Genomic DNA, 21749 nt, shown 5'->3' on the forward strand with positions numbered 1-21749 from the left:
ACCTTGGCCTGAAGTCTGATAGGCTTGTTTTGTTTACCCTAGTCTTTCCCATGGGAACAAATGAAAAGCACTTTTGGAGTTTAACACTGAGCATGAGCTCAACCCCTATTCACCCCCCCTGAAGAGAGAGAGAGAGAAAAAAAAATTACTATTTGTAGGAAGTTTTGCTCAGATACCATGCCTTTTAATCAAAGTCTCATTTGATGCTATTGAATGCCAGAAAATGAGACTCCATACTCACATCTCCATTCATGACTTGTGGCTCCTATGAAAATACTATTTGTGCAGTGACAAAGCTCATGGCATTGATGGTATATTTTTCTCTTTATCGGCTATCATTAGGTAGCTGTGGAACACAAAAGGTAGTCGTTCCTCAATACCCGGCATGCAGAATTGCAACCGCTGACTTTCAATCTCTCCTCACACCAATGACCCAGTGGGACCAACACCGTAAGTATCTAGTAACTGTCAAAATAAAGGAAACACACACATACAGCATTTTAATAGGGCCCTGGGCCCTGAGCTACCAGGGCGGCCTTCACATACATTGACGCAGACTCCGGTGACAGTCCCCGTTTCAGAGTCTCTCAAACGTGTTCAGTCGGGTTGGGACCTGAAACTTCGGACTGTCACGGCGGATCATTTATACCGCCTGCGGACGGGAGGCAGTGTCATCCTGGGGGAAAAAAAAAAAAAAAAAGATCATTCCCATCCAAGTAGAAATGCCTCACAATGGGATGAAGGTGACAACTCAGCAGTGCTTTGCTCTAATTGACACTTACTCTGGCCACTATGGGAGTTGAGTGGACTTCAATCATGCTAGAAAATATGCACTTCACACCACAACAGAGCCTCCAGAACTCTTCACCATGGGAAACAAGCTTTCAGGCCAGAACGCTTCTTTTGGTGTGTGCCACATATGCGCTCGCCTGTTTGTTGAGAATAGCCTGAAGAATGACTCATCTGACCATACAACATTTTCCTACTGCTTTGTAGACCACTGTCTGTGTTTCTGGCACAGTTTTACTGCCATGTGTGCATTTTTAGGTGCAATAAGGGGTTTGTGTACTCCAACCCCGTCATAATATTCCTCTCTGTAAAGTTCTCAACAGGCTGCATTTCAGAGAACGTTGCCCGTTCCGCCCAAGACTGATATTTGTAGTCAACTGATTTCAAGTTGCTCACCTGTCCTGCTTTCCACTGGACGTCGCATTCGAGAAATCGGTGCTTTTGACCTCAAACGACCCTTGCTGATTCCTTTCCCCGCCCAGACTTCTATGACAATTTAACCGTTTTCATGAAACATCAACATCAAGTTAAAAGAGTTTTTGTGATTGAGGTTCCTGAAAACATGCCCCCCCCCCCCCTCTAACCACCTCTCTTCCAAAGTCGCTGAGATCTCTTCAGCTGGTCACTATGGCCAAAATAATGAGCACATTCTGCCTGTTAAGAATGTTTGTACTTAACGCGGTGGGATGCAAAGTGCTCAGTTAACTCGGGGCACCATACCTGCGTGTAGGCGACTGCACGGGTTACACCTTGCGCGCTCGAGTTACTTCGATGTTTCCTTTATTTTTGGCACTTACCTGCTCCTGCCTACCTTCCTCTACCTATGTAAATCTAATTCAGCCCCTAATCCCTGACTCTTCAGCCCCTGCAGCCTGTTCCCGGAACATAAAGATGCTCTACATGTTTATGATAAACAAGACCCAGTCCAAAGAGAGGTCCATCTGCTTTAATTTTATTTAGTGAACGTACCCCAGGGGGTTCAGAGGTGGGGCGTGAATAACAATACAGTAGCCCATCTGCTGCTGCAGTGTCTGCCTCTGCTAAATTAGAACGCGCTAGGCGTGGCGGGCATATGCCATAGTATTAAGCTAGGAGAAGGCATTGTGTGCCAGCTGTTGTGTTGACAAATACTTGTGTGGCACTTGTAAAGTCAGCGTGCGGAGTTCCTTTGGCTTGACGGGGATGCTAAATGGAGGTAGGTGTGTGAAAGGGCTCCTGAGGGGCACATGCATGCTAAACATCTCTGATTTATCACTGCCAACCTCCCTTTTGTTGCTGTGAGTCAGAGGAATACGGTGTAATCGGCGTGGAGCTTAAGACGGATAGGCAGCCAACATATTTGTTTCTTGACTTTGGATAGATTAACCCACTTTAGAGCCTGTCAGTTTATTTTATGTCGCTGCTACAGGTTGATTTAATAGGACAATTTGCTTGGCTTGATAGGTCAACGAGAATAACCCAATCACATAAGCCATGGTATGTGCTCTGTATACTCTATTGACACTGTGAGGAGCTGACAAACAAAAAAAAAAAAAAATACGTTTCACATATATACTAGCGAGTATCCTACGCTCAAATCCTGTAAAGAGGTGAAACGGTACCAAATAACACATTACACATTCATACAAGTAATCCCATGATGTAGACATCCTGAGTCTTGGACTTCTGCTGGACCGAAGTTAAAGTTAGAGGGCTGTGGTTGGACTTATCTGAACCATGACTGGATCTCAGCCCTTTTGGACACATCTGACCCATCCATGCACTCTGTGTGTGTGTGTGTGTGTGTGTGAGTGTTTGTTTGTGTCTGAGACAGAGAGACAGGTTGCTGAGACCCTCCTGTGCCCTAGCTGTGACACCATGCTAATAAGACACACACCTGATTGACAGGTGAGAACAGTGCTGCCTGAAGTGGACACTTCAGTACCATAACACGTCTGTCAACACTCCAGACTGAACGTGTTCAGGACACATAGCCCAAAAACAAAAACAAAAAAAAAATTTCAAACACCCAACTCACAAACTCTTAAGTTGTGCTTACCCATAATGCTTACCATTCCTAAATCCATAAATATTCACATTCCCGTTCCCAAGACAAACATTTTACATCATTACGGAACGCACACTTCTTTTTTTTTCAAAATGGGGTTTTTAATTTAGTTAACATTTAAGACGACAGCACTGAAATATCAAACTCCATCTGCCACCGTTCAAATACAGGTAATCAAGTCATTGTCAGTTTGTACTACAGAGTCTCCAACCGAGCATGTCAACCAACAGACAAAAAAAAAAAAACCCTACAACACTGGAACACACACAGGCCCCGCACAGAGCTCTATGGTCATTACCATGGCGATCGTGCGTCTTCCGTACCCGAGCTCTGACGTAAAAGACACATCAAACCTCCTCCTAACCAACCTTCACTACAGTAGATTACCCATCCACTCCCTCAGCTTTGCTGGTTTCAGTGTTTAACAATAAAGATACGATTTATCTCCAATAACTCTGCAGTCTCTACACATGGAGAGAATAGGCCGCATCAGATTATCTACAGAATCTCCACTCCATACATAATTACAATTTGGAGAGCAATAAATATAGTTTCAGCCATAACTGCAATTATTCATGAGCAACTATGGGGAATATAAAGAAGGCATACTTCTCGATTTCAGTACGTGGCCATCGTTTCTTTGTTTTCTTGTTTTGTTTTTTTTTTAAGATTTTGAAAACTCCACAGTTATAGCCAAATACTTGGACTTAGCTGCAGCCAGTTTAGAGACAAACTTTAGGAATAAGAACCACCAAGCTGCCATTGTGTTAATCATTAAACTGGAGCATGTATACACACACAACTTTAGTAGAAGCGAGGGGTTATTTATAAAATTGCTCTATGTTAGATCTTTTCTAAGTGACGAAGCTGGAGGGGCACCGCAGTTATTTTCCCGAATTGAAAATTACGACTGGTTTCCGAACTGTTTGTCCATTAAAAAAATAGTGTGCTTTTAAGATGAATTTCAATTTCAGTTCTTTTTTTTTTTTTTTTTCACCAGTGCAGAGATATCCCGTAACACTCAGACAAAAACTCTTCCAGCTCAATGATTTGCTGTAAGAAGCAAGAGCGGTATCACCCATAGGAAAACAAACAACAAAGAAATTCACAGCAAAAATACGGAGGTGAAACCAGTAACCACACATATGTAAACTTCTGGAAACGGGGAGTTTTGAAGTACAGCGGACAGGTTGGCATTCATTAGTCCTACAGAGGAGATAACAGGTATGTAAAGGTTCATTGTTCTGTTGGTGTTGGAGCATTGCCTTTCCTATGTGGTATCATACGCAGAGGAGACCTCTTGAGTGTCCGTGAGGACAGAATCCTAACCCACTCTGTTTAGTAGGTAAACGAGTGAACCATCTTTCACACTACAGGAGAGCTTTGTTTGAGCTTAAGAGATCTAGCCACCAAAGAGATGCGTGTGTGTCGTTGTGTGTGTGTGTGTGTGTGTGTGTGTGTGTGTGAGTGTGTGTGTCTTGGCTGTCTCTCACAGTTCAGAATGAATATTCATCATTTCTTTCCAAGCTCTGCTCTTGTCCCCACAGCAATGACTGCTGTCCAAGCGTTCAGGGTTTGTGTTCACCGATGGACGACAACACAAAGAAAATAAAAACAACACTTCAAATTAAGCACAGTGCAAATAAGCTTTTTTTTTTCCTTCTTCACTTCTAACTCTCTCTCTCTTTCTCCCTCCCCCCACCCTTCTCTTTCTCCCTCTCTCTCAGAGAGCTAGGCCATGAGGATAGGGGGTGAATTTTGTTGTTTTTTTTTTTTTTGCTTGTTTTTTTTTTCACATGAACAGTCAGGTCGAGGTAGCCCTCTCCCTGGCTCTAGCTGTCAGGGCTTTTATTTGTACAGGCTCATGGTAGGGCTCTGGTACATGCACATGTATGCGTCGCAGAGCAGACGGCGGGCAAAACCCTGGATGTTTTTGGGGTCCAGGGCATGTAGCTCCTCAGGGCTCATCTTCAGGTACGCTCCCACCTCAGGACACGGAGATACCTGGGGGATGTTAAAGCCATTCTGGCCTCCTAGAGCGAGAGAGAGCGAGAGAGAGAGAGAGAGAGCGAGAGAGAGAGAGAGAACGAGAGAGAGAGAGAGAGAGAGAGAGAGAGCGAGAGAGAGAGAGATGAAAAGACAATAAGAACTGACCTTATACTCTACTGGTATGACAGTAAAAACAGAAGAATTGATTATAAAAAAAAAAAAAACATTTTGAATTAAAAAAGAAAGAATAAATAATATAAAAACTTAAAACAACAAGAACAGTAATCATCATCATTATTATCTCCCCCTTCAGTTCCTGGTATATTTTTCAAAGAAAGTAACATGTCAGCATTTTATTTCATACACTGAAATTTTGTCCCATTTACATAAATGATGATTTTTTTTTTATATAAATAATGTAATGATTTTTCCATGAAGTTTGTCTACATGCCCGTGCTAAACACAGGTGAAATTTCGTCCATGTTCTTCTAAACTGAGCCGACTAAATATAGTCTCTCCCAAAAGTTAAACACCAATTTGGGTCAAATGTTCCAGTCTTTTAATAGTCAAACGCTACAGAACACCACGGTCCATTCTAGCTGGGCCTAAAATGAGAACACGGGTTCTGAGGGGTTGTCCCGTACCGTCGCGGTCTGCCATGCTGTCGAAGAACAGCCACGCAGAGTCAGCTGATCCATACTTAACAAAGGCCACGTAGTGACTAGTCTCTATACACAACACCGCAAACAACTCCATCCGCTGCCGTGGAAACGAGCCCTGACGACACAGCCCCTCCTGCAGCTCCTTAGGAACCGACAGCTTACCGTGGCGATGGGCCTTCCGCCGAGGGTGGAGGTGAACCTACACACATATACACGCAGACACACACACGCACGCATGCAAGAGAAGCCAAAAGATAAAGACAGAGAAACACATAAAGGAAAGAAAGAAGTCACGTAAGTTAACAATTTTTACGACGTTTTTGCCGTTGGTACAGATTCATTTAATGAAAGTGTGCCTTCATTCACCGCTAATGAAACAACAGTGGGAGGAAAAGCTCAGCTTCACAACAATGTATTCAATATTTTAATCAATAATGCAGAATCCTGTGCAAATGAGTTTGTGTCTCAACTGTGGCACGGTTACTTTCAGAGCAGATTAAAATAACAGCATTCTTTAGGATATGGCACCCTCTACTGAATCGTTGTGGTATTGCAGTCTCCTTAACTTCTAACGGTTTAACTGCGATTTCTACAGGGATCTCGCTCTTACCTGTGTGTTACACTTTTCACAGAACTGTTTAATCTTGCCCGGGGTGATGTCACCATCTTCATAACACTCCTTACACTCATACAGAGCTAAACCTCCACAAATACGACACTCCCTGGGAGCTTAAACACACACACACAAAGACCAGTTACCAAACCATCTGAGCAACCCAATACTAACATAATAAAGCTACTATCATAAAATACCTTCCAAAAACTAATGCAGATATCATTAGCTTACTTCATTGTGCCTTAGTTTCTCACTGGGACATGTATCACTGAAGTGGAACTACAGTTAAATACAGTTCTGGAGTTGTGAGATATCAGCCCTGTCCCAATTCTCTAATGTGCCCTGTTTGTGTCTTTAAGGGTTGTTACAAAGGCAGAAGGCACACAATGGAGGCTGCATGAGAGTTACTCACTGTCTTCAAGCAGATCTGTGATGTCCAACTCCAGAGAGGGGAAGATCTTGTTAAACATCTTGAACTCTTTCCCAAAGCGTGGCATCTGAATTATAAGGCAGGATGGAGCCTAGAGACAGACAGAGAGAAAAGAGAGAAAAATGAGAGAGAGAGAGAGAGAGAGAGAGAGAGAGAGAGGGAGAGAGAGAGAGAAGGAGTCTTATGAGCCACGTTAAAGATTTCCAAACAAAACCAGAGACAGAATTTTCTTCATTTGTGAGATAACTAGGAAGCACGTTGATCAGTGAATATAGGCTGTAGTGACATCAACTGGTGTTTTCTCCTATTTCACAAGATCAGCGTCTCAGTCAGGTTAACTCAGGTCATTTGGCAAACTGGTATTTATAACATCTGAACCACACAGGAAGATACATATACAGAGCCATAACACATTTTTAGGATAGAAAAAAAAAAATTCACAGGACTGTACCTTTCAGTTTGCATGTAGGTTTAGTCATTACTGGTTACTCCAGCCAGACAAATCAGTCCAGGTAAACAAATATATATATATTTGTTTATATATTTTGTATATATATAGTTATATATATATATATATATATATATATATATATATATATACACACATGGGTGACATCTTCGTGTTTATGTCATTTGTTTTTAATTATTCTGTTTCAACATACACAAACTGGTGATGGATCTGACTGAACTGCTGGTTTGGCATTTCAGGAGAGCTTTGGCCAAGAGACAGCGCTTTTCTGACTGCTGATTTTTAACCATCAAAAGGGCCAGAGGTTTCAACCTGCCTGGTCTTGATCACGTGTGGATTCTGTCCATCTATGGCTTTTGTTGTTGTTATTGTTAAAGTGGATTTCCTGCGTGAGTTTGCTAACAGCTGCCCTGTCCCCCTGTTCCTGTCTCAGTTCTATTTCTGTTAGATATAAACAAACATGTCCGTCTGAGTCAGACCTCTTTACTAACTCTCTGCCCTAGGCTCTGGTCTTGAGATGGAAGTGTTATTGTAATTTTCCTATCAATTCATCTTTTACTTAACTGCCTATCGCCTCTTTTCCTTTCAAATATTAGACCGAATGAAATCATGTAATTAAGAACTAACGGCCGTAAACAGCTGTATATGGTTAAATACAGGCAGTAACCACGGCTGGGAACATTAAGCTTGCACACGTATGCAGACAATGTGTGTGATCAGATTTACAAACGGTAGCGTGCGTATATGTTGCATTCGCCCAGGCATTGTAACTCCTGTGTGCTTACACATGGGTCACGTTTGAACTGTCTTCAAAAAATATGAAAACGACATAAGTATTACGGATTAGGATCCGAGGTCTTTTCCGTGATCGCAGACTGCTGTGGCTCTAAACAGTACCGTGTGGCCGGTTACAGATACGGCTGTGCTGTGTGATGTGATGTGAGTTAAACGCCTGAAAATGATGTGCGCTGTATACTCTTACCTCTGCAAACTTGAGGTCACTGTTGATGAAAGACCACTCCAGTAGCTGCTGACTTGTGGGCACAAGTACTTTGTCATTCTTATCCATGAAGATCTGATAGAAGTACGAGTCCTGAACCTTCTGCCCTGCGGACCTGCCCGACACACACACGCACACACACGCACACACACGCGTACAGTTTATCTACACACCATACACCAGATTCATAACTGTAAGGCTATACATCATAGAAAATCTTCCCAATAATAAACTGACATTTCAGTCATCTCACACACACACACTCACACACACTACAGAACTTAATATTCAGAACACAGACCTCCCACAGTGAGACAGACCAAGCACGAGCAGCCATCCTCCCTGCACTAAACAGTTTACAGAACAAGGTACACACAAAACTGATGGTCCAAGAGGTCTATAAACACATTATACTACCTGCACTCCAGAAAATAAACATACAATATCTTTGTCATATCTGATAGGTCTACATGCTACGAACTATTTAAAACAGAGGTACCCAAACATTTGGGCCTTGCAAGCGAAAATGTATTCTGAGAAGCGAGTCAAAAATTAGTTTAATCAAAATGTAAAGACTCCTTGTGGAGTCGAGGAAAATTGCGGAAAAAATCCTTAGCGCAGAAACACTTAAGTTTGTTTAGCATTGCACTATAACAAGATGACAGTTGCAACAGTCTACGGTCCAGGTGATCAAAACAAAATTGTCTGTAGGCCAACTTTGTCCAGGCTTGATTTAAAGTTGATTTAGACTTCTAATGATATAACAAAGGCAACTTACACTAAAAGCACATCTACACAAACGACATAACATACAGCCAGACGCATTTGATCCAAAAATAAGACGAATGCCACTGGGTAGAACAACACACCTCAGCTTGAGTAAGGGATCCACTCGTAGGATGTGGTGAAAGAGAATGTTCAGGAACTCTTCAGGATCTACGGTTGAGAGGAAAACAGAGTGAGTTTCTCTCAACATCATGTTTATTATTATAACAGAAAGAAGGGTCGACGGTGACACGCGGCTGACGGTAATATTGAAAACGCTGAGGTGATAATCTGGTAAAACTGTAAACTATTAAAGAAAAAAGATGCGAGTACTGAACTAAACCAATATTCAAACACAGTCCTGCAGACCTCAGGTTTAGCACTACAACACAGTATCAGCGCAGTATCTATCTCTCTCTCTCTCTCTCTCTCTCTCACCTTTCTCCTCAGAGGTAAAGCCAGACGCTGCCTCCACCTTCTCCAGAATTCTCCTGAGTTTCATAATTTTCGTGGCACACACATAACCGTGTCTGAAATACACACACACATACACACATTCACTTTTGCGAAAACGCTACAGCAGTCCACAAAAAAAACCTAAATTTGAGTGAATGTGTCACAGTTTATGGATGTTTGTGTGTGGATGTAATTTTTTTTTTTTACGAGTGTGAATAAATGAGTCATGGTGTGTGTGTTTTGTGTATGAGAACATGTTCTTCAGTAAAACTGAAGAAACCATTCAGCTGTGCGTTGACTTGTGCTGAACAAGTCTGTGTGCGTGTGTGTGCGTGTGCGTGTGCGTGTGTGTTGAACTCACATGCGCAGTGGGTTGACTATCTCCGTTCGTAGCAGCTCCTGTGTTTCTCTATAGTACTCCACGTCGGTTTTAGCTCTCGGCCGCAAAAGCACTGTGTCCAGTACTGAGCTGAATGCAAACAGGCTGGGAAAAAAGACAACAGAAATGTTTAAAAATGCTACACAGAGAGAGAGAGAGAGAGAGAGAGAGAGGGAGAGAGATAAGTGAGAGAGAGAGAGAGAGAGAGATTGAGAAGAAAAAGAAGAAGAGAGAACATGAGTATTTTTTCCCCGAAACATTTCATCAAAACAACGACATTTAGGACGCGCGACACACAACAGAACAGAAAAGAGGAAGATTTTTATTGGCATATAAGAGGAAAACCCTAAAAGCAGCGGGAACTTGCCCTTCCTTCTGCAAACTGCACAACAGCCAGTCCTGTTACTCACATCCTGGGAAATTATAGACGACAAAGACGGCATTGCTCTACCGGGGGGGCGACAAAAAAGCCTTGAGTAGGTCTCGACAAAATGTTCAGCTTCATTTAAACCCACTCAGTCTTTGGCTCCTGGTGGAATGGTTCAGTGCTGTTGAAAGGCTGTTCCTGATGGTAGAGTACTCACCAGAAGAGCGTGGAGTCCAGGTAACAGGAGTTATAATGACCCTGAATGCCTTTCTTCTTTCCCACCATCACTTCCAATCCATCGTTCTCTGTACGCGGAGGGGTGTTTTCATACACCACTTCACTCAGGTAGCCCCCAAAGGCTGTAACGTGAAAACAGCCGCGTTACTAACCGAACACTGTAGACAGTTTATATGTACGGAGCTATGACACCTACGTGTCACGTTCCAGTTCTACAAACATTAGCCTAAGAAGCTGAGTCAAGTAATTACAAGGCCAAGGGGAAAACCATTTGTGACACATACACGCAAAAAACTAAAAATAAATTGAACAATCAAAGTTGTAAACTGAAATCATCAAGCAGACAAATGTGTCACACGAGTGTTCCCTACAACCTCCTCTAATCTTCCGTCACTGAGATGAACATCTGAGAGTGTGTGTGTGTGTGTGTGTGTGTCTCACCGATGGAGTTGCAGCGCTCTATAGGATTTGGCGAATGGGGCAGAGAGGGGAAGCGCGAGTCGGGTCTGCAGCACTTCAGTTTGACGAACAGAGCTTTCTTAGGAGGGCATGTGAAGTAACGTGTGCCTTTAAACGTGCCGTCTGTGCACCCCACACACTCCTCCTCCTGCACGCACAAAAAACCCACACACAGCCCAGGAGTTCATACAGAGCCTTAAGCTAATCAATCACTGAACCTGTGCCGAATTACGGACCTCAGCAGTCACAAGTCACGGCACATAGTTGATGTGGGATCTAAACAAGCGTATTGGTAGACGTTCAGTCACATAAACCAAAAAAAAAAACAAAAAAAAAAAACTCATGTCTAATAATCCAGGCCACAGAACATACATTCAGATTAGCCTGGATTACTGTTTGCTGTTCACACTCACCAGTTCTAACCCAGCGAGGGGTTCTTGTAGTCCGGGGGGCACGCCCACCCAGCGAATGACCCCACACAGGGGAGGGTTCTCTTTCACCTCAACCAGAGAGCCAACTTCTAGTCCGGGCTGCCCTCCTCGCTGGGGAGACGCTGGCCTTGGGGAGGGGGCCGTTGCAGCTGGGGGTGGGGGTGGAGGTGTGGCCTCCTGCTGTTCCCCCATCACTGATTGGGCAGACAGGGAGAGCGGACCATAGCTCATGCTCCCGTTGGACCCCGTTTTGCGGCTCAGGCTAAAGGGTAGTGAGTGGAATTTGTTGTCATTGGACAGGGAGGCAGCGGGCGGAGCTCTGGAGGGAGGGGAAGGTTGGTTGAAGTCAGGGGGCGTGTCCGTCAAGGACTTGGCAGGATCCTCCCCAACTGAGAAGGAGAGTGGAGAAAGGCAGTGAGATTTGTAACAGGGTTGCTGGGGGATTTAAAAAAAACAAACAAACAGGAGAGCAAAGTGGAATGTCAGGCTTTCACTGACAGATCTAGTGTTTCCATGAATGTTTAGCCTTAAAATAATCATTCAGCGTTCTTTTCCAATGGGTAACTTTTTTTTGTAACATTTTCATTTATTTATTTATTTTAATTTGGTGGTGTGTGGTAACACTTTATTGAAAACAGAGCCGTTTTTCAAAACTATTTATTCTACAGCAGAAAGAAGCAAATACATTTCAAAGCTAATTTTTTTTTTTAAACGTGGACAACACTGTCTCAAATCAGAGAAAACCAGCTGTGGTGAATTCATGATGACACGGGCAGGGACACAGTGTGGAAAAACAGAGCACAGTGAAAACAATGATATGACAAGGAAAAACCAGCATGAACTGATTATGTCAATGAGCGAGGAGATCCACAGATATGTACGAGTCTGGGCAACGTAACATTTCCTCCACCAATCACAGAACAGTCAGTGTATTGGCCACGCCCTGCTTGTCTTGATACTGGTACAGAAAGACCCATTCACAAACTAGCAGCGCTGAGCAGCCAATAAACACCCATGAGATCAATGATAATCATGAAAAAAAAAACAAAAAAAAAAAAACAGCGATCGTTCCTGCCTGTTCACACGAACGCAAGCTCGGCGTGAGATGAGAAGGGAGAACATGACTGTGAGAAAAAAAAAACTGCAGTTTGCAAACACCAGCATCCACAAAAGGCTTTTACGACCGCATGCACCGGCAAGCGCTCAAACGCACCGCACTTAAAAACCGTTACGTGTAGAATTAACGTCATACTCTTTCATAATTTTCATTTTCATGATGTTCGTTTTATTAATATATATATATCAAACATTCAGCGGGTTCTCTTTTAAATAGAAGAGAATGTATAGCACAAGTCTCTCGCCAATGAGTCGAATCTAGTTTGCTTGTCTAGGGTTAGGCAGGTAAAAGCCTTCTGCATGCTGACTGACGCAAAATGATGACACATTTGAACCAACAAAAGAGATGAAAGGGCTAAGACTCTGGATAAAGGATCTTATAAGAAGGCCAAGTTTATGAATACAATGTACAATGTTAACAAGGTCATTTGTTAAGCAGCCAATTGATTTTCTTTTTTTTTATCGATGTAAGATGAGATAGAGGAAAAGGACTAGAGAAATCATGATTAGAAATACAGCATTTTGCCAAGTAAGACTGTTTATCCCTCGAGTCTTCATCTTCGACAATCATATTCATTGATTACCTTCATCAATGTACCATGTGCTTTTGGATTTGGATTGGGCAGGGTGATGGACAGAACTGCCGTTTAAAGTGTAATAAAACTCTGATTTGCTTCTACCTCCACTCTGCATGCCTAACCCTGCAAACAGCACAGTTCAGCACAGGGTGAGAAAGGGTGTTTGTGTGTGTGTGTGTGTGTGTGTGTGGATGTACATGGCAGTGTGTCAATGTAGAACTACTGCAGTGCAAATGTAGCAGAAGTTACAAAAAGACATTGTCTCCCTTTTTCATTCCTTCAGTAAGAAATTCCTTTGCATGAGGTTTCCAGTCTAACTGTATTTCATTTAAATGTATGGGTTAACTGACCAACTTTGTAAAAAAAAAAATCAAACAGAAAAGTTACAAAGCCATCCAGTCCTATGTATTCTAAAGAGCAATATGTATTAATATAGGGTATTTCTTATAATATTCTGTCTGCCAACGATATCATATCTACAGACAATCATTAAAGATTCACTCAACCCATTTGATGACAACTCTTAAACCATTTGTCTATGATCAGTACTTGTCACATAAATACATTCTTATCAAATATTTAACAACTTAAATTTTCTCTCCAAAGCAGTGGCTTTTAGCATGTTTTCAACTGGTGATGTCATATTTTTTTCCATTATTCATATGCTGACAATCAAGAACATCATCAAAGAGAGAGAGGGGGGGAAGAAGTCAAGTTCAGCACAGTGGAGGTAAAGAAAAAGAGAGAGAATGAAAGAGAAGAAGAGAGTCCATCTGTGTTAGAACCATACAACACACAGCATTGCCTGTTAACTCCAAACACAGCCGTATTTAAACGAGGAAAAAAAGGGTTAGAAGGTTTCTGCAAAGATGAAGAAAATATAACTAATACATATCGTATCAACTTTTCTTTTCATAAAACATTGAAGAAAATTCAAAAGTCCCGTCATTCACGTTTAAAAATTCATCTTCATATTCACTTCAGTTTGATGTGTCATAAATAAAAATTGGCACCAGAGAAATAAAGTTTTAAAAACATAATCTCAAATTTACAATATAAAAAAAAAAGGCTTTTCAGATCTGACGCGTCTGCCTTACGTCACACTGTAATGATCCTGAAATCAGAAGATTAGTGAGAAGGGATCAGGAGTTTTGTTTAGCAGCACTTTCCCCTCAAAATCTAAGCAATAGCACAAGCATGCATGCATATGTGTGCGTGTGCGTGTGTGTGTGTGTGTGTGTGTGTGAGAGAGAGAGAGAGAGAGTGTGTGTGTGTGTGAGAAAGAGAGAGAGAGTGTGTGTTTGTGTTTGTGTGTGTGTGTGTGTGTGTGTGTGTGTGTGTGTGTGTGTGAGCATTAACTAAGGTACCTTTGCTCTTTGGTTTAGTCTGGCTGGAGGACTGCTTGTCACTGCCACCACCTCTGGAAGCGAAGCTGTGTTTGGGGAGCCTCTGGTCCTGCATGGAGAACTCTGTGGATGACAAAAACAGGCCACACACACACACTGACTGAGAAATACACATCTAACCAGTTACAGAACTCTACTCAAACAAAGTCACACGAGGCACGCGAAAAGAAAAAGAAAAAGAAAAAGAAAAAGAAAAAAAAAAACATTTTAAATGTCTCCAAAATAAAAACAAACGAATGTCCCCTGAAAACGACAAAGACAGAACAGAATGTCCATAACATCTCTTATGGGCAGTTGAGTTGTGGGCAGTTTGCCATTCGCTAACCTTAACCACAGAGCCTGTTAGCAATACAGCGCATTCTGCACCTCTTCACTTGAGTATCTATTTAGGACCTGATCCCATGCCAGTGAGTAAGTGGCTCCATTCTCCATTGGGACAGACTGAAAGCTTTCTGGACTTCAACAAGCCTTGAGAGCAGAGTCTTAAGAGCTGAGGACAACAATCTAAGGGACTCTGTGGTTTTTCAGACAGTAAAAGGAGTTTTCAAAGACATGGTGATGCAAGCAAGAAATTAACAAGCTCACTTCTTAAGTGGTTATTAGATGCCGCATCTACCCCCTTTGGTGGACACACACACACACACACACAAACACACACACACACACACACACACACACACACACAGCACACAGAAGCTCGCACAATCACCTAGAACCGTAATCAATAAATGGATAAGAAGAAGAGAGAAAGTGGAAGCGTTTCCCTGTGGACTTTCAAAAACAAGGGCACTACACAAAAGAGCCTCTGTTTTCACACTGAAGCAAAACACCAACACAGAACAGCACTCAGACACACAGCCCAGTACTGCTCAGCCCTGATAATTTACAGCTCAACACTTGACATGAAACACACACAGACACAAACACACACACACACACACACACACGTCGAAAACAACTGATTAGCAGGGAAAACAACATATAAAACAGAAAAACAAGAAAAGCAATTACCTGGCATTACGTCACAGATGGGAACAAGACGAGTGTGTTCGAGGCTGGCGAAATTACACAGCAGCTTGCCATCAAAAACACCATCCCAGTCTCCAATAGGTTTGTCCTGAGAGAGAGAGAGAGAGAGAGAGAGAGAGAGAGAGAGTGAGAAAGAGAAAGAGAAAGAAAGAGAGTTAAAGCCTGTATTTCCTGCTCCGACACAGCCAATTCCACCGAGCCGACGCTTCAAAAAAAAAAAACCAGTCAGAGGACGACAGGGACTTTGTGTGTTTACCACTCTACAAAAACGCCATCTCTTCTTCTACCTCATCATCATGCGCTCTTCACCTGAACTAGCCCCTCAAGAGTCTGACACAAGCACCAGCAGTCACTAACTGATCTGTGTGGTGTCTGTCCAACTCTAGCTCTGTGTGGAAGGCAGTAAAAGGGCAAGGCTGGGTGGGGTAGAGTGGTGTTGTCTTGTCCAAGCATTGGTCGAGCGCCAAGGTAGGGTTCGCACAGCGCGCCGTCTCTATCTCAACCCCCCACATAACTGTCTGTTTGTTTCAGGCCGGCACTGAGTGGGCAGTCACTGCCGCTTACTGTGGACGGCTCTCAAAGTTCACTATTCACGACCGTGTCTGCTCTACTCTGAGACTTCCCTCTGAAGTTGGTGTCTAATTGCTATTTTTAATTCATGCATCATCTCTACGAGCGTTTATTTTTGTTCAGTATGTACATCAGCCTCTTATTAATTACTGTGTGTTCACGTTGCATCAGCTTTCTGGTCAACGCTGCCAATTACCTTACTGCTAAAAGTATGTTAGGCCATTTCTTAGAGGAGGTCTTTTAGATTATAAAGATATTCAACACATTTAAGAGCACAGATCTGTAACACGTCTATATTTTCAGCAGTCGAGAAAAAAAAAAAAAAAAAAATCACAACAAACGACGAGCACGCCTGACCCTTACCATATCAACTCCCACAAAGTACCCTAGGCTCTCGTTGCCAGGCAACAAATCGCAAAAGATGATGGTTCCGTGTTCAATACCCTCAGTGGTTTGCACCAGAACGCGAGAGTTAATCTCCAACGGCGGGAAATCGCCCTCGTTATCGTGCTCGTTAGAATCCAGTGTCACGTGATCGACCTCAAGGTCGTCGTCCTCCCACAGCTCCAGTTTGTCGAGAGCGACGAAGACGCCGCACTCATCCTCACAGCGGAAGAGCTGCTGACCCTGGTAGGAGCCCTCCGTGAAGCCCTGTCCGCGACCCTCCTCCTGAGAAAAGACACAAAGACACAGGAGAAACAGTTAGAGGCCACTGCAAAAGTACCACAGGTTATCCCAGATGGGTCTGTGCAATTCTACGGTAACTACTTTTTAAAACAGACAATTCTCAAATGTTCTGACTGGAAGCAAAAAGAGTAACCCTAGTCCATTAAATCCAGGTACATGAAATTCTGTTATATATTATATATTCTGTTATCCTCTTCAGGTAAATAAGTAAAATTTATTAACACAGTTGTTACAGTTTTGACATACGCTTTAAGTTTGTTCAATATCATATTCATCAGACACTCAGTGTTCACTGATATTCATGATATTCAATATTCACTGGTGTTTAGCCAGCCTGGTCAAACAGAGCATAATATTTTAAAGCAGAGGGTTTACTCATTGAAAGTCTAGAGGAAATCCACACTCAGTTTTGTCTATTAGAGGCAACAGGAAGTAGTCCCTATCGCTCTGAGAGAGAATTTGACATTAACATAAAATGCAAATCTCTTAAAAGTTGTGATAAATAACTTTCACAGTCTCTTCCTGAAATCCTGTGGGGCATTCCTGACGTACGGGGATATAAATGCATACAAAAAAAGATATTTCAGAAAGTGAGGCAATAACCAGTTTCCTGGGAATCCTAAAATAAGACATGTTCAGTTCAAGTGTTGTGTTGTAAAACTGGAGAACTTGTGCAACGCCTCAGGCAGTGCAATTAAATCAGAGCGTCACAGAGAGAAACAAAAGCCCGTGTTCATCTGAAACCCTTGAATCCATTGGTGTGTTGTGGAGGTCAAAGGTCAGGCTGCTGACCCACTCAGAGAGCCTACAGCAGAGCAGCAGACACATAAACAAAGCATTGTGCTCTCAGGAACAGTCAGTCTCTCTCTCTCTCTCTCTCTCTCTGTTTCTCTGTCTTTCTCTCTCTCTTTCTCGCTGCTCCTCCTGAGGTCAAGAGCTGCTTGTGTGATTAGACCAGAGTAACTCCTCTGAACCTGCACTCAGGAAATGTTCACAGCATCGAATGGTGCGAACTGAAATGAGCACTTTCAAGAGCACTAACCTGCCATGATCGGCTAAAACGAACACTGGGAGGGGGCCAACCAAATGAATCTCATTTCAGTTTAAATGGTATTTAAAATAAATAAATAAACAAATAAGTAAATATATAAACAAGCCTATGAGATCAACTATAAAATGTGGCAAACCAACCACAACGCCAGGTTCTAAAGCTGCAGCGGTATTATTTCAGCGTCAGCGGCTAAACAGTAAATGGAGAGGCAGGTAGAAAAAGCAGCCCTCACCAGCAGCTCCACTCCAAACCATATCCCAGAGAGGGCACGGTCGGGCAGCAGCGCCCCTTTAAAGCGCACCACTCCGGGCAGGGGGTCGTCCCCCGACCGCAGCTGCACGCGCACCTTGGAGCCGCAGTCAATGTTCCGGGCTCGTTCGAGTCTGGGCGTGTTGCACAGAAGGGCGTAGCGTTCCTCGCAGTTAGTGATGGGAAAAAGCAGCTCCGCCAGCTTCTCGTCCAGCTCCCGAACATCTCTCTCGTCCAGGCTCACCACCACGTTGGTCTGGTCCAGGATACGCAGGCTTCGTTTGCCCTTGCTGGGCGGTAAGGTGCGGCCCAGGCTGTTCCGCTCCTGGCACGCCTGACCCAGGCTCCCGCGAGGGATCCGCTGGCTCTTCTGAGGGGGCTTCTCCACCACGCATTCTTTCACCACGATGTAGAACCGCCAGTCGTCACGGTAACCCCCGCTGGGTTTCTCCTGGCTCCACAACGTAGAGCTCATGATTGGAGCAAGGGCATAGCATGTAGGGGAGCGTGCCCGTAATGAAAGCTGGGTAGAACGGAGAGGTCAGAGGGTTTGGTGACCTCTCACGACCTTTCAGCTGGCAGCGGGCATTATCTGGGTTGGACGGTAGAGCGGATGTTGTTTGTTTCAGGAGCTGAGGGTGCAGAACAAAAAAGAAGAGATATGAATATTTATGATAAATCAGCTTGCCTGCCATACTGTCTTATTTTCCAAATGAAAACATGTGTTCACTACTCTAATTAAGATGTGTGCCTCAAATCTGCATGGGCTGAAGGCAGAGAAAAGGTAATTTATCTATTTATTTATTTATTTATTTATATGTTTCTATAACCCAAATAGAACATGAAATGAATAGCTGAAAATAATTTATTCTAAAATTCAATATTTCGCTGCAAAAAGGGAGAAAGGGGGGAGGGGGGAGAAAATGTCACATTTCAGTCATTGAAGATGACTGTTCATGTGCGATCGTTTTCAAACCACTGGTAGACATATGCAGCCTATGCATTTTGCTTTATCACTGCATGATAACAATCAGCACAGTACTTGACAATGTTGGAGTACACACATCAACATCTTCCAACATAATAGCAGCAAACAGACCTACTATGCAGAAATTCCTGAAAATCCGTGTGCGGAGAAATGCAGTAGAGCCAGACGGCTACAAACCCTGCTTTCCCATACAGAACAGCTGACTGGATCACACTGGCATTCATTATGATACCAACACCAACAACCGGGCCAAAAACTACACTTCCAACAACAATCCTTTTCTCATGATACAAATTCCTTACAGATGCAACAGTGTCTGGTCTTTTGTCAGTTGTTTTTCAGTTGTCATAGGCAGGTCTTCTCTTTATTTTTATTTATGGATTTATTTATTTTTAAGATAAGGGCCTTCTGCATTTCTGAGGGCTTCCACTGACATGACCTATCAGGATTTCATTTAGAGTTTCTGCTTGCAGTTTTGAGCTAAAAAGGATAAATCCATGACTTTTCTGTTTGACCGGACTTACTCTGTGGCTCTGTCTGCTCCATGGACAGTAGTGAAACCACCCTGTTTGCCAGAGAGTTCAAGACTTTATTCTTAATGTCTATGAGACCAAACTGAGTGAGCCACATTGCCTAACTGCCTAACTGCTGGGAAAGTTATGTGAAGATACGATCTGAAAAGGTTACACTCCTTTGTAAAGTCATACCTTTAAAACATCTCATCTATTAACGTAGAACAAAGTGACACTAAAGCTTTGAAGATGATATCAGTCAGGTGAACCCTTTGAAGAAATATCATATGTTGCTGATATCAGTCATCTTATTATCACCTTGTATTGTTTACATCCGAACAAACAACCTGAGGATGAGGACTGTTTCTTTCATAAAGGAGTACTATGCTACTATGAAGGCCTTACATAGGTACAACAGTAGTATTTGCTGACTTATAATAGCCCAGGACAAGAAACACAACCCACAGAGTGATACGTTAGCTTCCGAAACTGCCCCATAAGCAGAGTCTTCCTGTCCCTTGTCCTTTAATAAAATAAACTGAAGTGTCGCACATGCTGAGTTTGCAGAGAAAGAGGTGTCAGCTCTTATTTAAACAGACAGGGCACATGCACGCACTGACTCATTGCATCTGGATAGCTGGGTTTCCCCTAGCGTAACACAGGATGCTTTGACTGTGAGGGGAAATTCACAAACTAAAGTGAATGCAAATAGTGCTTCCTTCTCACAAATTCCACTTCACTCTACTCTGCCTGAGCTTTGGCTCTCCTGTCATCCCTTACCTGATTGACATTATATGTAGATTGAGGAGTTTTGTGCCGTTTCAATTGTTTTAGTGAAGGTGTATATCGCTGCCTATCACAAGTATCCAATACGTAATGCTGTGATAACCGCTCCTTCAATAATCAAGTCTTCTCACTCCTCATATCCAATAGTAAACTAGATATGACTCACACAAGCCACTGTACCCTACACCAGTCTCACCAGTCAACAAATTCTGTTTCAACTGGCCAATAAAACAATGAGGCGACATACTGATCTGTTGGACAAGGCGTTAATGATGCGCCTAAGGATGACATATTATTAACAGACTCATGTTAATTACTGGTTCTGTGATCGACTGCAATAATATTAACACTGACATCATCCACTAAGTTACCGATGCATAGACTGAGGTCCAACACATAAAACGAATGGTCTGGGTTGGAAGCTACGGTGATGTTATCGTTAATGTCTTGGACAACTAGCTATGCTAGCACTGCTCACTGCAGAGGAAATACAGACAGGCCTTGACTGGATGTGATTTGTATATTAGCAAGACAGCTGGTTAGCCAGCCATGCATGGCCGACAGAGTACAGAAATATTAAAAGCGCTAAGATTTTGTACAGGCTAAAATCATATGGACTTGACTTAGACATGTGTACTTTTACCGAAATACGTAGCCAACTGACATTATGGTGAACGAGCTAAAACTTAAGCTGACTTGTTCCTGTTGAAATGCATGGCACTAGAAAACAGAGGCAAGCAGGTGATTACATTAGCATGCAGCTAGGCACAAGCTGGCTAGTAAGTTTCTCTCTCTTTCTTACCTGGGGGCTTGATGTGTGATGATCCCTTATACGATTACTTGACTGTCTTCAATGTCATCATGAACAGCTGTGATCTGCGGACTTTGCAGAGCTTCCTGTGTTTACACAAAACCCCAAGGGCTTAATGACAGGCTCCTCTGTCAGCTTCGGAAATTAGCCTAGCCAGCTACCTGGCTAACTCACTATCTGACAAGCCCTGAAATGAGTGTCTCGTAACTGGCAACTCAGACCGTTTATATCTAACAGCTTCATTCAGTTCAACCCCTGCACAGAGAGAAGCTGTGACACGATAAGGCTGAATTTACACTACAACAAAAGCAACGGTATCTTATTTAGAGTCGAATTAAGATTATTTACTGGGGGCGGGGACGTTGTTACCAGCCTACCCTGTTCACAACTTCAAAGCCTTCTGACTATTGGTAGGAATATTTTCATTGACAAGTTGATTGGGCTATATGTTTGTCGTTGCTAAAGCCCCACCTCGCGGGGCTTTCCAGTAGTTTGGTTGAAGTTTAGTAGCAGGAACTACAACGTGACAACATTTTATTATAGGGTGTGCGGTGTATAGAAATAAATCCATACAAATGGTGAATGTACAAGGCTTCCTGTGTTTATTACAATATGTACATGTTAATGAATACATAAAACGTCTGCAGCAATTATTCATTTTTTTTCCCCTTTCCCACTAAAATGTAGTGCAGCAATCCTCAGATCCATGTCTGTTACAGCCATTCTAAAAGTCATGACAAATGAGGAATGTAATCCACAATACAATTACCTTTTGAAAAGACATACTCGCTTGTTTTCAGGACAAATCAGACATTAAATCTATATAGCTAACAACTTAAAACCATACAACAAGTGGCATTTTCAAACAGT

The 21749-nt window shown here is 42.8% G+C and overlaps 1 protein-coding gene across 3 annotated transcripts; it reads right to left on the reverse strand.

Moving 5' to 3' along the window:
• Positions 1 to 3807: 3807 nt before the first annotated feature.
• Positions 3808 to 21172, reverse strand: cyld (cylindromatosis (turban tumor syndrome)). 3 transcript variants are annotated; one of them, XM_030765021.1, is made up of 18 exons: positions 20871 to 21172; positions 17766 to 18414; positions 16159 to 16464; positions 15208 to 15313; positions 15063 to 15071; positions 14158 to 14259; positions 12797 to 12913; positions 11079 to 11485; positions 10648 to 10813; positions 10187 to 10328; positions 9585 to 9707; positions 9206 to 9297; positions 8872 to 8938; positions 7985 to 8117; positions 6516 to 6624; positions 6098 to 6216; positions 5470 to 5686; positions 3808 to 4869 (listed from the first exon to the last, which is right to left on the reverse strand). In XM_030765021.1, exons 2-18 carry the CDS (start codon positions 18255 to 18257, stop codon positions 4685 to 4687), a joined length of 2892 nt encoding a protein of 963 aa, XP_030620881.1. In that variant the 5' UTR covers positions 18258 to 18414; positions 20871 to 21172; the 3' UTR covers positions 3808 to 4684. The 3 variants fall into 3 exon arrangements, with proteins under 3 accessions (XP_030620881.1, XP_030620880.1, XP_030620882.1); XM_030765020.1 differs by lacking the exon at positions 15063 to 15071; XM_030765022.1 differs by lacking the exons at positions 12797 to 12913; positions 15063 to 15071.
• Positions 21173 to 21749: the final 577 nt, after the last annotated feature.

Source organism: Chanos chanos, chromosome 2 (genome assembly GCF_902362185.1).
Source record: "Chanos chanos chromosome 2, fChaCha1.1, whole genome shotgun sequence".
NCBI lineage: Eukaryota > Metazoa > Chordata > Actinopteri > Gonorynchiformes > Chanidae > Chanos > Chanos chanos.

Coding starts and splice junctions, on each gene's coding strand:
- cyld (XM_030765021.1), bottom strand. CDS start 18,257: ATGAGCTCTACGTTGTGGAGCCAGGAGAAACCCAGCGGGGGTTACCGT. Junction 10,329..10,647: donor AGAGCGCTGCAACTCCATCG/GTGAGACACACA, acceptor TTCACGTTACAG/CCTTTGGGGGCTACCTGAGT. Junction 6,217..6,515: donor CACAGATCTGCTTGAAGACA/GTGAGTAACTCT, acceptor TGTGTGTTTAAG/CTCCCAGGGAGTGTCGTATT.